Raw genomic sequence first — 15360 nt, 5'->3', positions numbered from 1 at the left:
TGGGGTAAACCTAGCACTGGGGCGAAGGAGCATACTCCAGACCCATAGCCAGGACTAGCCTGCAATCCCTGTTTGACGTTTTCAGGCAGGGGTGTCTCTGTGTCGTATTTCTGCCCGTTTGTCCTCAGTCTTCCGGCCCTACTTTTGGGTGAGCGAGCAGGGTAATCGAAGGTGGACGTGACTACGTGGCCTCTCTTATCAGTGCTAGCACCTCCACAGACCTCCGCAGACTTCTAGTGAGACCCACCTCGGTGGGCCGGGTGGAGTCTTATCTTCCACTCTTGGAGCGTTCAGGCGGGTGCAGGTGGCGATAGGACTGGACTACACTTCCCAGCATCCTCCGCTCCCGCCAGCCTCCAGCCGCCCTCAGCCAGCGGCCCACTCCCGTTGAGTCTCTTCCCTGGTCTCGGTTCCCGTTCCGGTGAGTCTCGGTCGGTCTCAGGACCCCGGGCACCCCGGCAGGTCTGCAGGACCGGAGCTGTCCAGTCCCGGCGGGACATGGCCTTGCGACTGGCCCGGCTGGGCGCGAGCCCCGGCTGGCACGCGCTGCGGAGCGACTATGGCCAGCTGCGCGCTTGGTCCCCGCGCGGCACGTCCGCCCGCGTCAGCCAGCTGCCTGGCACCGCCGGTACCCAGTCTCGCCGCGGGCTGGGCCACAGCCCCTCGGCTGGAGGCGGGTCCTGGTTGGGGACCGGGCTGGCCGCGGCACTGGCGGGGTTGGCAGGACTGGCAGCCGCCGCCTTCGGGCACGTGCAGCGGGCGGAGATGGTGCCCAAGAGCTCGGGGGCGCGAAGCCCCTCGCCTGGACGGCGGGAGGAGGAGGGTGACGAACTGGCCCGCCGCTGCAACGCTTTCATGAGCTCGCCGGTGACCGACCTGCGTGAACTGCGGAAGAGACCCGAGGACATGAAGACCAAGATGGAACTGATGATCATGGATATCCAGGCCCAGGTGTGTCGGGCTTTGGCACAAGTAGACGGAGTCGCTGACTTCTCTGTGGACCGATGGGAGAGGAAGGAAGGTGAGCAGGGCCCTCTTGTCACCTACTGTGGGATGGAGTGCGCGCTAGTTGCAGCTTAGAATTGGGATGGATTAAAATAGTCAATACCCACAGGGGATTGATCTATTAGAAGGGACACCCTCAAGAAGACAGACATTGAGAGAGTTGCTCTGTGCTTGCAGATGTGGACCCAGATGTGGAATGTGTCCAATTTAGGACAGACCATTTCAAAATACTGCCAGTTCAAAGTTGCATTTTCGATAGATTTATTAAAGAACATTTGCAGACACCACACTTGAGCTTGCATGTCCAAACTTCAAAGTTTGTTACTAGACAGATTGTTTTCCCTCCTACATTTCATCTGCCGGTTAGGGTGCATTTGTCCCTTGTCCTATAGAGGCAGGAGGAGCACTGATCCTTCATCCCGAGTGTCTACTGAACACCCTGTGTCAAGAATCTCCCTACCTCTTTTTGGGAGTTGCAGAAGGAATTGCATGTCAGACTTCTGGAAGGAAACCATTTCCTTAGAATCCCCAGATAACGACCCAAGCCTGTCGAGTCGTGTATTGGTGACCATGCTGTTCCCTATATATCCCCTGCTCTCTCCTCCCATCTTGAATTTAAACTTGAGGACTGCTGACCTTTTCCCAGCTGGAAGTATAACAGCATATCTTCAATGCATTTTGACTTGTGATATTGTCACATCGATGTTAAGTGAAATTCCATCTCATTTTCATAGTTTTCCATCTTGTTATGTTTTCAAGTGAAGGCCACGACTCAATCTCATATACTATATAACTAGCTTTGGATGTTACTGTTTTCTTCCCATGTTTCATAATTTATGAATTACGTAGAGGCCTTAGAATTTTAGAAACATGGTCAATACTTGAAAAAAAGTATCACCCAAGCCTCCCAACTGTGAGATCTTGGACATGTTGTCCTGCTTCTCTTGAGTTCCAAGAGAATTTGGAACACTTAAGGGTTGTTCTGCATCATCCTTTGACACATACACACTCCTACTGGCTCTTAGAAATAAAGCAGCCCAAACATTAATTCTTGAGAAGCAATGGCTTTTTGGTGACCCTATTGTCTTAAAGAAAAAAAAAATCCTATTAAACAGATATACCTAAATAGTAATATATGTTTTACTCAATCTAAGATTCTAAATTCCTTAAGAGTTTGAATAGGTACATTTTAAAATTATATTTAAAAATTAAAGGTAATAATAGGTTGAGGGAAAAAACACAAAACAATATGGAGTTCTTGTATTCAGTGAATGTAGACTACGGTTCCAATGTGGCACTCCTGCTTGTCACTTTAGTGTTCAATTTGGGGAATAACAAATGGATTCTTTTGAGTGATGTTTGAAGAGAGAGAGTACTTTGGTGAAAGCACAGAAGAAACAGCCATTTTGATGGTTTGTGTCTGGGTCCAATGTTTGCGCTGTTTGTACAGCTTATGACGGAAGTTAGGCTAATCATCGAATGTACTGTGCATTAATATATATGCTATCGATGGTTTTGGAGCTACAGGAGGAACCAACCCTCATGCTGCCACGTTCTTGGGAGAGTTGTATCCCGTTTGATGGTCCCCTGTTCCCTGGTTTTCTGTTCCTATGGACAGGGGGTGGAGGCATCACCTGTGTGCTTCAAGATGGCCGTGTGTTTGAAAAGGCTGGGGTCAACATTTCTGTCGTTCATGGGAATCTCTCGGAGGAAGCAGCAAACCAGATGCGAGGCAGAGGAATGTCTCTGAAGAGGAAGGATGGTAAGTTGGGTAACTCTTCCTGCCAGCGCTTTTCCCAGCAGGTTTACCTAAAAATAGCACTTTTTTTTCTGGAGCACCCATTAGATGGTTATGCCCGGGATATTCACAGGCTTTAATTGTGAAAATTTTATCTTAAGGAACACATTTCAAAGCAACTTACAAGAATGTATTCAGAGATCACAGAGGGTAATATGTGTCAGACCAGGCAATTGAATGCATCTCACTGTTATTTTACCCTCTAGGTAAACTGCCATTTACTGCTATGGGTGTAAGCTCTGTGATTCACCCCAAGAATCCCTATGCACCCACTATGCATTTCAACTACCGATACTTTGAAGTAGAAGAAGCTGATGGTAAGCCTCTCAAGGGTTGTGCGGAATGCCATGGGCAAAGTCTGTATTTTAAAGAAAGTGAAAGGTACCCTATCAAAAAGGGAGAAAGGACAAAATTACTATATATTTTTTAAATAGTATAGAGGCTTAGTCTTGGCAGGATATATAGGACCTGAAACATCAGGATGCTACTGATTCTCTCCTCTAATGTTTTTATGAACCAAAACTTCAATTCTAACATAAAGGTTTTACAAATATAAATTTGTTATTTCTGAAATTGAAAATTTGCCACTGGGGCACACACATAAATATGTGTGCACTATATACATACAGTGCATGAGGACCTACATTGGGATCCCCCCCCCCACCCTCGCCACTCAATTAAAAAGCCAGGAGCTGGGGAGTATAGACAGGATATTTGGAGCCAGTCAGTATAGCTAATTGGTAAGTTCCAGTTCGGTGAGAGACTATGCCTCAAAATAAATAAGATGGTGAAGTGATTAAGAGAGTCATCTGTTGTCAGCTTCTGGCCTCTATACAAATGCACATGCCTGCATGTGCACCCGTGTGCACCTGCACACACGCAAACATTATACACACAAAAAGTTGGTAACTGGTGCTGACAACTTACTGAGTGAGTATGTGTAACAGTTATGCTTACATGGCATTATTCCCTTAGTGTGTGCTTTCTCCTTTTTTGGGGTAAGTAGAACATGTCCTTGGGGTGACTCCTAATAGTGGGATCATCAGAATCTCCTGCATTGTTTGTATTAACATTCCATGTCTTAGGTAGAAATTGCTTTTTCTTATAGTGATCTAGCTGAGCTATTTGAGCTGTGTGATCCTAATGTTAAGGCAACATCGAGATACACAGCCAAGACCAGCTGTACGGGCTGTTATCACTCACTGTTCCCTCCATTTCCCTGCCAGCTTCTTCTCCCTCCCTCATTTCCTGTCTCCTTTTCTTTCTGTTTATATCTTGCCAGCCTCAGCTTTACTGGCTGTCAGAACCAGATTCAGTTAAATGTTCCTTGGCTGCGACCTATTTCATATTAACGAATTAAATTGCTAAATTAAGTCTGCTAGTACAAGCCCTGGTGTGCTTGAGTCTCCAGGCAACATTGATTCAGCTCCCTTGCTTTGGTAGGTGGTACCCACTGGTGGTTTGGGGGTGGATGTGACCTCACGCCAACATACTTGAACCAAGAGGATGCTGTCCATTTTCATCGCACTCTAAAGGAAGCTTGTGATAAGCACGGGCCAGATATCTACCCCAAATTTAAAAAATGGTAAGCTGTTGATATCTTTGTTTGAATAGATGTGCCTGTGGGGCCCTATTTATATAAAGATCTTCCGAAGAACTCTTTCCAGGTTAAGGACTAGTCTACATGTTCAGCGTTAGTAAGTGGTGTCTCGGGAGACTTGTTCTATTAGACAGAGGACAAAAGCATCCAGAGTAGGCTGATGGCTACTTGTGCTGGCTCAGAAGGGTAAGCTTTAACACGTGTGAAGACGCTCTGTGACCATTTCCTCCTGCCTGCTTTGCCACAGCGGTGCAGGCCTTAGAGTCACCCCTTTAGATACTGAAAGAGACCTCAAGTTGTTTATGGCACTGTGCTTTTGGTGAATGGAGAGTCGAATCACAAGAGCTCAGGCTTGCACCCCAACTGCTGTCAGTGTTAGGAGACCCTCATCCTCTCCTGCCTGTAAAAGCAACAGTGCACCAGGGGTGGTATTACTTATTAGGGAGTACAGTAGCCATGCTGTACTCTTGCTGAAGTTCTTAGTGCTCCTTATCCTTTAGATTGACTTGTTTGAATTGCCTGGTTGCTCCACAGTTAAGAGTATGTGCATGTTCTACATGGGTAGTAGCTGCAGAAAATCTGGGCAAAGTTCTAGTTTCATAGTTGTGTAGAAAATAAAGACATTGCTGGTGTGAGTCAAGGAGAGTGCTGTGAACCTGAAGGCTCACATCTGTTTCCGTGTACCTCTCATCTTACCTCTTGGTCCATCATTTAACTCTGCCACGCGGTCTAGGTGTGATGACTACTTCTATATAGTGCATCGTGGAGAGCGGAGGGGCATCGGAGGCATCTTTTTCGATGATCTCAACGTTCCATCCAAGGAGGAAGCATTCCGCCTAGTTAAGACGTGTGCGGAAGCTGTGGTTCCTTCCTATGTCCCCATTGTGAAGAAGCACTGTGACGACTCATTCACCCCCCAGGACAAGCTGTGGCAGCAGCTGAGGAGAGGACGGTGAGTGACCGAAGAATACTTTCTAATTAGCCATATTAATCTACACTGTTAATTCTTATTAAGTAGATGAACAGTAAAAATAAATTTAATAGCATTGTATAAATAATCAACATCACAAAGCTTACTTGATTCATATATATATATTTGTGGTAGGCACATATTTCATGAGGTAAGTACTTGTGGCATTTAATTCTCTTCATTTCCTGATGGCAATTTCTATTCCTTCTGCTGCGGGGCGCCATCCTGTCCAGCAGGAATGAACCCCACCAAAAACGAGAATTCCTTCTCTGGTCACATCTTTATTTGGAGCATTCCCTTGAGGAAAATTGGGGGAAGGGACGATAGAGCAGGGACGAGAGAAAGCTTAGAGAGAGGAAGTAGGGTCCCGAGGCATCTGCTTTTAAACGGTGGAGCGGCTTGAACGCTGTCCTGATTGGTTAATGCCATTCTGCTGGTCTGAGCATGTGCAGGCAAGGGTGCAGGCAGGGTTGCTCAGCCCCACGTGGCTACCTCCAAACTGCAGGACCACCTGTGCCTCCAGGTGGCTCCCAACATCTCCCCCTAATTATTGTCTTTAAGAGCAATAAGGCAAAACTATTTTCCAATCTGGTCCCCACCTAGACGCAGCATGCCAAGGATATCTCTGCTCCCACCCATTCCTAAGGAAGGAAAAGGCAAAGTAGAGTAAGAGATAAGAGGTTGCACAGGGTGTTGCTCAAGTCGATGGTGTGAAACAGCTGCTCTTGGCACCGCCCAGAAGGTCATCTCTGCTGCCTCCGCACGAATCTTCTACAGCAGGACACTCAGCATCCACTGGGTCGTCTTCTTTATCTCTCTGGTCGGTCTCGCTGGCATCCAGATGTATGTCAGCATTCCTAGAAAAACATAAACAAAACTCTCCTCCCAAATTAACATTTAAGAGTATTAAAAACTCTCAGTGTAAAAATTCAGCACAATCAGTACTGGAAGTAGGCTGGTTTTGAACTTAGAGATCTGCAGGTCTCTGTTTCAAAAAGCAAATCTTGTTTGCCTGTACCAGCAAAATTTTGAATTAAAAATTAAGTGTATAGAATGCAAGAGAAATCCTTTCTCTGGGGGAAGCTGTCACTGGTAGTGTATTCCCCCTCTTATGTCTAAAAACCAAAGCAGTTGTCACTGGGAATTGAACTTAGGACCTTTGGAAGAGCAGTCAGTGCTCTTAACCTCTGAGCCATCTCTCCAGCCCTCTATTTAGATGGAAAAACCTCTAGGTAACATTGTTTATTTCACCCGTTGCCAGGGGCAATAGGTAATGATAACCAGGTTGACGCGCCTTTATTATGATAATTAGGACCAGTTCTTTGAGGGAGAATGGACGTCGATCATCTGGCTACTTCCTGCTGACAAAGGGACGTTGTTTGGGGGATAAATGTTTTTATCTGACTGAATTTTTGGCGACAAATGTTTTTATCTGACTGAATTCTTGGCGACCTTGGCTGAGGGCGGCAGCAGCGGAGGGCGGCGGCTGCCCCGCCTCTGAGGCCCATTGTGGCGCGCTCTGCATGGCCCAAAGGCATGGCTCCGCCCCGCATGGCCCAAAGGCATGGCTCCGCCCCGGGCCCTGCGCGGGCTCTCCGGTTATCCCGTAACTGCGAACTGTACCTCAGCCTCACCTCAGGCAATGAATTCGCACCGCCGGCTGTGAGCCTTTTCCAAGCTCCGGCGAGGGGGGGGCATCCGCCCACCCGTGGAGGGCCCGGTCTGCCCGCGCGCGGAGCCCCGTTCTCTGGGAACTCATCTCCGCCCGCCCATGATGCTATGGAAACACAGTTTTTCCGCAGAGCCGATTCAGCTCCTCTCTGCCTTCTATGGCGCCGCTGCTCACCATGCAGCTTCCGCCTCAGTCAGGCGAGTCCGCTCAGGTGCTGAAAAAGTCCTCCAAAAACCATAGCCCCGCCAGAAGGCCTCTGATGTCACACGGACTTTAGCCCGCCCGCGACCTGGCTATTCGCAGGCCTCTGAGGACTCCAGCAAATTTCCCGCCAGCAACTGGTTAGCATGGCCATGCCTCCCGAACGAGCTAGCACTGGAGAGTGCAATTTTGCGTCTCCCTCCTGAGTAGCTGGGATTACAGATGTGCACCACCGTGCCTGGCCCACTTCCGTGTTTTTAATCAGGCATTACCGCTCAAAGGCGGGCCGGCTGCCGCCAGCACTCTCAGCATGATCAAGCAGCTTGTCTTTCTCAGTCAAAAATTAAAGTTTTTTGTACGTGAGAGCCAGAGACTGAGCTCTCTTAACAAAATTAGGCGAAAATCACCTCCAAAAGCTCTGTGGCTCTTTAAGAACAGGGAAGGCAGTGATCAAGTTTGCCTCCCTACGAGACTGTTGCCTCCAGTCTCTAACAGCGAGTACGCAGGTGGACAGAGAGGGAGCGGAAGCCGCGGTCTCCCGTACCCCATCGTCCTCAAAGTCCCGCCTTAGTTACCTCGCCTTTTTTGCTGCTGTTTACATTCCTCCTGCACTGAACTTAAGGGATTTTTCTTCCCCGTTGCTTTCTGTACCTTCTTTCAGATACCTTAACTTTGATTTTTTTTTTGTATTTTCTTTTCTATTTAGGCCTATCCTTTGAAATTCCTTTTTACATTTCTTTTCCTCCCCTTTCTGGGGATTTCAACCGACGTCACTCACCGCTCCATGTTCTCAGAGTTCTGAAATTCAAGGCTCTCTGTGCTGGTGTCTGATCTTGGCTTTTTCTCCCGGGCTTTCTCAGGGTCCCCCGGCGTAGTTGTCAGGGTCCCTCAGCGTCCCGGAGTTTCGAGCACCAGTTGCGGGGCGCCATCCTGTCCAGCAGGAATGAACCCCACCAAAAACGAGAATTCCTTCTCTGGTCACATCTTTATTTGGAGCATTCCCTTGAGGAAAATTGGGGGAAGGGACGATAGAGCAGGGACGAGAGAAAGCTTAGAGAGAGGAAGTAGGGTCCCGAGGCATCTGCTTTTAAACGGTGGAGCGGCTTGAACGCTGTCCTGATTGGTTAATGCCATTCTGCTGGTCTGAGCATGTGCAGGCAAGGGTGCAGGCAGGGTTGCTCAGCCCCACGTGGCTACCTCCAAACTGCAGGACCACCTGTGCCTCCAGGTGGCTCCCAACATTCTGCTAAGATGAGGGCATCATTTAAGGTTCTTAAGATTTTTTTCTGCTTATAAATTTGTAGTCACACTTTAAAAAATTCATCTTAATGGGAGGAGGACCTTGTCCTTCCTCAGTGAGGGAACAGGACAGCCCTAGTTGACTTCCTAGGGGAGGCCTTAACCTCTCTGAGGAGTTGATGGGAGGGGGAGTGGGAGGGGAGGGGAGTCATAACTGGGGTTGTTATGCAAAAAAAATCAATAAATTAATTAAAAATTTATTTAAAATGTTTATGAAAGTGATTTTAGTACAAATAATTTATTTTTAAAGATATCCTTAGCTAGGAGGTAGTGGTGAATGCCTTTAATTCCAGAACTTGGGAGACAGAGGCAGGTGGATCTGTGGTATACATGGCGTCATCATTTTACTGATTATAAGACATCCTTACTATGTTAATTCCTTTGCCCAAGATTATACAGCAGGTCTGATAACGTCCCAGATGTGAAATTGGATTGTCCTGTATGTGCTTTTCACCCATCCTTATGCCCAGCCTCTGACTCTGGGTTGAACATGGTGAGCTCACAGCTAGTGAGATAGACTGTTTAGTCACAGTGTTCTCGCGAACCAGTTCACATCTCCGCTCTGTGGCTCCCTGTTTCTTTTGACTGTCTCAATTGCGCATGCACCATAAGTCACAGTCATGCATGAATTCTTTCAATTCGTGTTAATTCTCTCAGGCGCTTGTCTTTCAATTCGTGTTAATTCTCTCAGGCGCTTGAAACTTTGAGCCCTAAAGAGGGAAAACTGTACCTTGAAGAGGCCTTGAAGAAGTCAATTTAAATATCCCAAGTTTAACGATACATGTTTGTATTTTGCTTTCTGGGTTTGTTTTACTTAAATAATTGTATGCCCTGTTTGGTCTCCATGTAACAACTTGCAGTGAGAATTGATTGTTTTCTTTTAGAAATGTTTGAGCAATGCGTGTTTGACATCCTCCCTCCCCTACACACACACAGTTTATCAACCATCCCCTTCCCATTCTGTCTGTCTTTCCTCCCTCTCCCTTGGGTAGGCATGGGCCTGACTAGAGTAGGCAGGCACAGCATGGACATACTGACAAGTAGGGAAAGGGTTGCCAATTAAAACTCTGCTTCAGTATTGGGCATATTCAGTATGCAAAGTATGAAAGTTTTATGAATCCTCCTTAGGTGAAGTTTTTACCACTTCTTTGACAAAATGACTATATTTTTCTCCTTCATCCCCTGATGGCAGGGTACTCTGTGTATCCTTTCCCATCCGCTGTATTTTGAGTTAACAAATGTATGAAGTACTAGATTAATTCCTCCTGGCTCAGTAAGTCACTAATTGTCAAATAAAAGCTCTCTGTCACTCTTATCTCTGGGTTGGAAGATAGCAATGGGCTCTGGGGCTTAAGATAACCCCCAGCATCATTCTAAGGAAGCTCCTAGGTCAGTGACACCTAGTGGTCAGCACCGGCTTCAGTTCTTACCCTGTATCCTTTACAGCTCTCTTTCCCCTACCACCCCTAAAAAGGCTGTCCCTTTCAGGAGCCATTCAGATTCCCTTTTGACTTTATTTACACTCTTTTATTGTGCATCTCATCTAGTTGTTGTCTCGGTTACTGCCGTTCTCCTCTTAGACCTTGAATGTTAGTCTCCTAGTCATCTTTCCATAAGAAAATAGGAACTAAAATTTGAACTAACTTTTCCCTTTCTTATTTTTGGGAAAGGGAGGCATCAGGATAGAATTACGGCATTTCTCTACAGTCTGCGAGTTATCAGAACGGCAGCGATTAGATGCACAGAAAGCACTGGGAAGGTCAGGTTCAAGTGAAAGCTGCGAGAGTCAAGGCAGAGGTTGAGCAAGGAGGCATCATGGCTCAAAAAAGGAACAGAGGCATACTACACCATGTATCTTGAGAATTCCTATTTAACAGTCCTTGAGATAGGAGATACATCTTCAGCGCTACACCGTGCGCCTTGAGAATTCCTGTATAACATATAACAGTCCTTGAGATAGGTCTTCAAACGTGTTTTATGTGGAACATGTTGAAGAAAGGTGATGCCAGGAAGAAGGTTGCTGAGAGGGGAAATTCTTTCCCACAGATTCAGGAATGAGTTGATTTTAATTGCTTATCTTTTGAGACAGGCAGAGAATGAATAAAAGTAGCCATTTGTGCCTGAAAGCCAGTCAGTGAGGAAGATGGAGAGAGAAAGGAATCCATAGACACAGTTGCTTACATTGCTACAGGTCCTCTAAGAAACGTCCACACCAAGCTTGTCTGTCTTTCCAAAAGGATCCTCGAGGGGTTCTTTGTTTGATTGTTTTGTTGCCTTGCTTTGTTTTTGCTGCTGATGGACTTAAAGACAGCAACCTGTGCAGCAAATCTGAATGAGGGAAGTCTCCATTGCGAGTGGTTCCTAAGTGGTTCCTACTGAATCAGGAAGTGACTGGAAGGGAAATGGAGAAATTCATGCTTATGGATCATTCTGAATTCTTTTTTTAAAAATAATTTATTTACTTTTATTTCATCTGCATTGGTATTTTGCCTGCATGTATGTCTATGTGAGGGTGTCAGTACTTGAAGCTAGATGCAGCTGCTAGCTGTCATGTGGGTGCTGGAAATTGAACCTGAATCCTCTGGAAAAGCAGTCAGGCCTCTTGCCCGCTGAGCCAACTGTCTCTCCAGCCCTCATTCTGAATTCTTTAGGACAGTAGAAATTACACTTTTAAATTTGAAGAGGCTTTTGAATACCATGATGTTTAAGACAGAAACAGATATTTAGGTTAGGTGCATTTCAAATCTGTTTTCCTAATAGTGAGTAGAAAATTTGGACAATATATTGAACCTAACTTTAGTAGGTACCAAAGATATTTCCATAAAGATAAACAGAAAAGAGGATAAAACTAAGCATGGAACCACAAAGCACTAGCTTTTATAGTGGTGACTGAAAACAGAGGAGGAAGGAGTGGTCCCATCTCTGGAGATGCTGAGACGGACCCGGATCTGAGCTGGTAGTTGCTGTTAACAGATGGCTCCTTGCTTAGTGGTCGTGGTCCTTAGCTGTGGATGTTCAGCACTCCTAGTGCAGTGTTGTGAGGTCTGAAATGCCTTGGGCTGCAGTGAAGGCCCTGTTTCTTGCCTAATTGTTGTGCATGCCTCTTTCCAATTGTGTTTATTCACAACTGTTTATTCACAGCGAGTACATAACCTTCTTGATTTGTAATTGCTTTGTGTTGGGCACAATCTGTATCTATTGTTCAGCGGGTAGAATACCCTTTTATTTATGCTTCCTAGAGGAGATCGCCTCTGGGCTGCGAGCTGCTTCTGTGTGCTGGCTCCTAGTTGATAGAGGGTCTGGAGAAAAGCTCCCTCTCAGTGTTTTCTGGGGACTTCTGGAAGGCTATTGTTTTGTTTTCATTTACATTATTTTATTTGGAAATGTTTGTAATAGTACAGTGAAACTGAACTTCAGAGACCATGGATGTCATTAGCTTAGGCATCATCAGTTTATTATAAAAGGGAGGCATGGAAATTATTTCCATGGTGAATAGAGCATCAGTGAACAGGCAGGTTCATGTGACACCAGTTCAATAGTGATTCCAGTCCACGTACTTTCCAAGAATGTCACCATCTCTAAGTAACAAATAATCCTTGTTGTGTAGAACTACTTTAGTTATAGCCACATGTGGGGGTGACATCTGTCGGGGTCCAGTCTGGGTAGGGTAGGAGTGTGTGGATTAGATGTTCCAGGCTGGAGTGTGTGGATTAGAAATATTAGACAAGAGGAACAGAAATATGAAAGAAATAGACATAGCATAGTACTGGGAGGGTAGTCCAGTAAATACTGAATGCACCCACGTTTATTTCTTATTATCTTTAATACCCCAATCCACAAAAGGGGAAGAAAGCAAAAGACCTTTTTATCAGGATACAAGGAACAAAGCGATCACCACCTTGATATCCAAAACACCAACTAACCACACCCTAGGTCAAGATAGCCTGCTAGTAGCCTTGAGTTAAATCTCCTGTCAATAACCTTGAAAGAGCAAGCCTAGGCCTGAACTCTCTGACCTTTAGTTACGGTGGGATGGACCCACTTCTGTGGGCTCCCACACTTTGGTGCCTCCATATTCTGGGAGAAGAACTTTGTCTACAACTTTCACAGTGACTGGTTGAGCCTCTCAACCCTTACCTTTCGTGCCTGATCCCACTCCTGTTGCTTGCAATGCTTTTCCTTAAGACTTTTGTGGAAGCAGTTTACAGTTTCGGTGGCACTCCTTTCAACCAGTGCTTTCAACTTTCAACGAGAGGAAGAAACTTTGTGAAAGCTTGTTCAGTTGTACCGACTCTGCACTCAGGCTGCAAGGACAGTCCTGTGGGCCGGCTGGGGACACGTGGAAAAAAAACAAAACACCCTTATTGTTATTTGATGTTTTTATGACAGGTACGTAGAATTTAATCTGGTGTATGATCGGGGTACCAAGTTTGGCCTCTTTACTCCGGGATCCAGGATCGAAAGCATCTTGATGTCTTTACCTCTAACGGCCCGGTAAGGAGACAGTTCATTATAGTAATCACCCCCTCCGGTCCCTGTGTCCTACAGAATCTGCACATTAACCCCAACAGTGTCTTCCTACAGCTTCATGTGTTCTTGTCTTGCTGATGTTATAAGGAAATCATGGGTGGATAAGGCACATCGTATTGGGTTTTGTGAGAAGTGACAGGACAAACGTTAGCTCTGTGTGTGAGGACCTGGAGAGAACACAGGCGGCGGGAAGTGGTGCTTGAGGGTTTGAGGTTGATGTTGTTCACAGTGTTGTTTTGAAAGATACACATGTAAACATTAAGCTAATATCTACCTATGAATTATCCAAAGATCTATTCTAGCTTATAATCACAGTGTGTTTTGACTTTAGGATCTTAATATTAACCCAGATATACCTAAGAATTATGAAATCTAACTTCTTAAGTAGAATTTTTTATCTCCCCCCCCCCATTTTTTTAACAAGTGGGTTCAAGGCTGGGTAGGAACAGGGAAGTGGAGGTACAATGTATTCTTTTTACTCTTCATATTTTATTCCTCATCGGTTATATATGTCATTTATTGTTATTTTGATTACCCTTTGTTGCTTGTTTTGGATGTGTGTAGGTGGGAGTACATGCATTCACCCCCAGAGAATTCCAAGGAAGCCGAAATTCTGGAAGTACTGCGCCATCCGAAGGACTGGGTACATTGATGCAGCAGAACGTTGTCCTGGGGCCTGGTGAACACACGTGTGGTCTTCTTGCGCTGTTGCCACTGTGTGGCAGGCAATCCTTTGTGCCTTGCTGTCCCATGTTCCAGCCTTCTCCACTCTGGGCACTACCTCTGTGGCATGGCTTTGGATCTTTCCCAGTGCTGTGGGGTGAGGTGGCAATGATGGATGGTGATGTAAACATGCCAGATTCATTGGCTGTAAAACCCGTTTGTACTTTTAGAATCATGTTCTATGACCAGTTAATTTGTGTTGAGTCTCCAGGTCTGAAGATGAGGGAATGTAAGTACCAGGTATTTATGTTGGGTCTCCAGGTCGTAAGATAAGGGAATGTAAGTACCAAGTATTTATGTTCGGTCTCCAGGTCCTAAGATAAGGGAATGTAAGTACTATAATATGGACCAGGAAACTCTTCGTTTTGTTTGTTGCTCGAAGGTTTAGTTTTTGCCACCGAAATTTATCAGGGGATGCATTTTGTCTTCGTTAGTTCAGTCAGATTGGCCTTCTTGGTAATTTTTGAATGCAATTTGAAGCCTGGTGCTCAGGAGCAAAAGCAGGCAGATCTCTATGAGTTCAAGGCCAGTGTGGTCTACAGAGTGAGTTCCAGGACAGCTAGGGCTACACACAGATAAACCCTACCTTGAAAAACCAAAAAGTAACTTGAAGGAACATGTTTTCCTTTGTCATTTTAGAATTTTCTTTAATGTAATTTTCATGTGTCTTTCTCTATAGACCAGAATACTATAGAAATACTCATTTTTTATAAAGATAGTTATTTAGGAGCACTTGAAATTTTCTTAATCAGTTCCTGCATTATAATTCAATGATGACCTATTGTTTACAACTGTAAATGGCATTGTTTAAATAGGGAACATCTAAATGACGAGGGTTTTTTGTGGGATTATAATTTGCTGACATTAGGATTCTATGTATTTTTGGGCAAAAGCTTATATCCCTGGATTCTGATACGTAGAGTTTTATATTTCAGACATTTAGATATAGGAGTTTAGACTAAGAATGAATGAGAAACATTTTCCTTCTTTAATTAAAATGAATGGAGCTAATCTAACATGTGGGCATTTTATATTTCTTAAAAACAATTGAAGTTGTCCTACTTTTCAAATGAGAGATTTCTCAACTTTTATCTTTTCTCTTAAAAGTCATAGCAGATTTCTTAATGCATGGTTTATCTGTCTAATAATAGTAAGACTGCATCGTGTTATTTGATTCGCAATGTATTGAATTTGTAAGGTGCGGTATCTCATACATGTTTAAATATTATCCTGGAATATGTTGGATGTATGCGATTGTGCTTGACACTTTTAGGGTAAGAAAAATCTACAAATTCTTCCATATGTCTTAAAGAGATTCAAATAATAAATTTTATTTTGAAATAAGACAAGGATTTATATTTTTTATTTCATTGGAATGACTTGGGAATGCAAATAATTTTCAGTGCTAAAACTATAGTTCCTTATTACTAGGTGTTTTATGCAAGAGAAATTTAAGTTTTGTCTTTCATTTTATAAGCAATTTTGGTAAGAACAGACAAAAAACCAACTGAAATAGCAAATTAGCAGGTAAATGAATAAACAATTTGTGACTTATGCAAACA

The 15360-nt window shown here is 44.7% G+C and overlaps 1 protein-coding gene and 1 pseudogene across 1 annotated transcript; one reads left to right on the top strand and one right to left on the bottom strand.

Annotated features, from left to right (window-relative positions):
• The first annotated feature begins 365 nt into the window (after positions 1 to 365).
• Positions 366 to 15147, top strand: Cpox (coproporphyrinogen oxidase). Its single transcript, XM_085685654.2, has 7 exons — positions 366 to 1021; positions 2624 to 2767; positions 3010 to 3120; positions 4247 to 4388; positions 5137 to 5355; positions 12935 to 13039; positions 13640 to 15147. The coding sequence occupies exons 1-7, from the start codon at positions 499 to 501 to the stop codon at positions 13725 to 13727; spliced, it is 1332 nt and encodes a 443-aa protein (XP_085541780.2). The 5' UTR covers positions 366 to 498; the 3' UTR covers positions 13728 to 15147.
• On the bottom strand, positions 7037 to 7131 carry LOC148122946 (Nuclear RNase P; annotated as a pseudogene).
• Positions 15148 to 15360: the final 213 nt, after the last annotated feature.

The sequence above is a fragment of the Myodes glareolus genome, chromosome 2 (genome assembly GCF_982192425.1).
Source record: "Myodes glareolus chromosome 2, mMyoGla1.1, whole genome shotgun sequence".
In the NCBI taxonomy this organism is placed as follows: domain Eukaryota; kingdom Metazoa; phylum Chordata; class Mammalia; order Rodentia; family Cricetidae; genus Myodes; species Myodes glareolus.
Note: the sequence above shows the minus strand (reverse complement) of the source record. Positions and strands in the feature narration are given on the sequence as shown.

Bases quoted from the DNA above. Each gene is read 5' to 3' on its own strand.
- Cpox (XM_085685654.2), top strand. From the start codon at position 499: ATGGCCTTGCGACTGGCCCGGCTGGGCGCGAGCCCCGGCTGGCACGCG. The intron at 3,121-4,246 runs GTAAGCCTCTCA...TTGCTTTGGTAG, and splicing joins TGAAGTAGAAGAAGCTGATG to GTGGTACCCACTGGTGGTTT. The intron at 13,040-13,639 runs GTAAGGAGACAG...GGATGTGTGTAG, and splicing joins TCTTTACCTCTAACGGCCCG to GTGGGAGTACATGCATTCAC.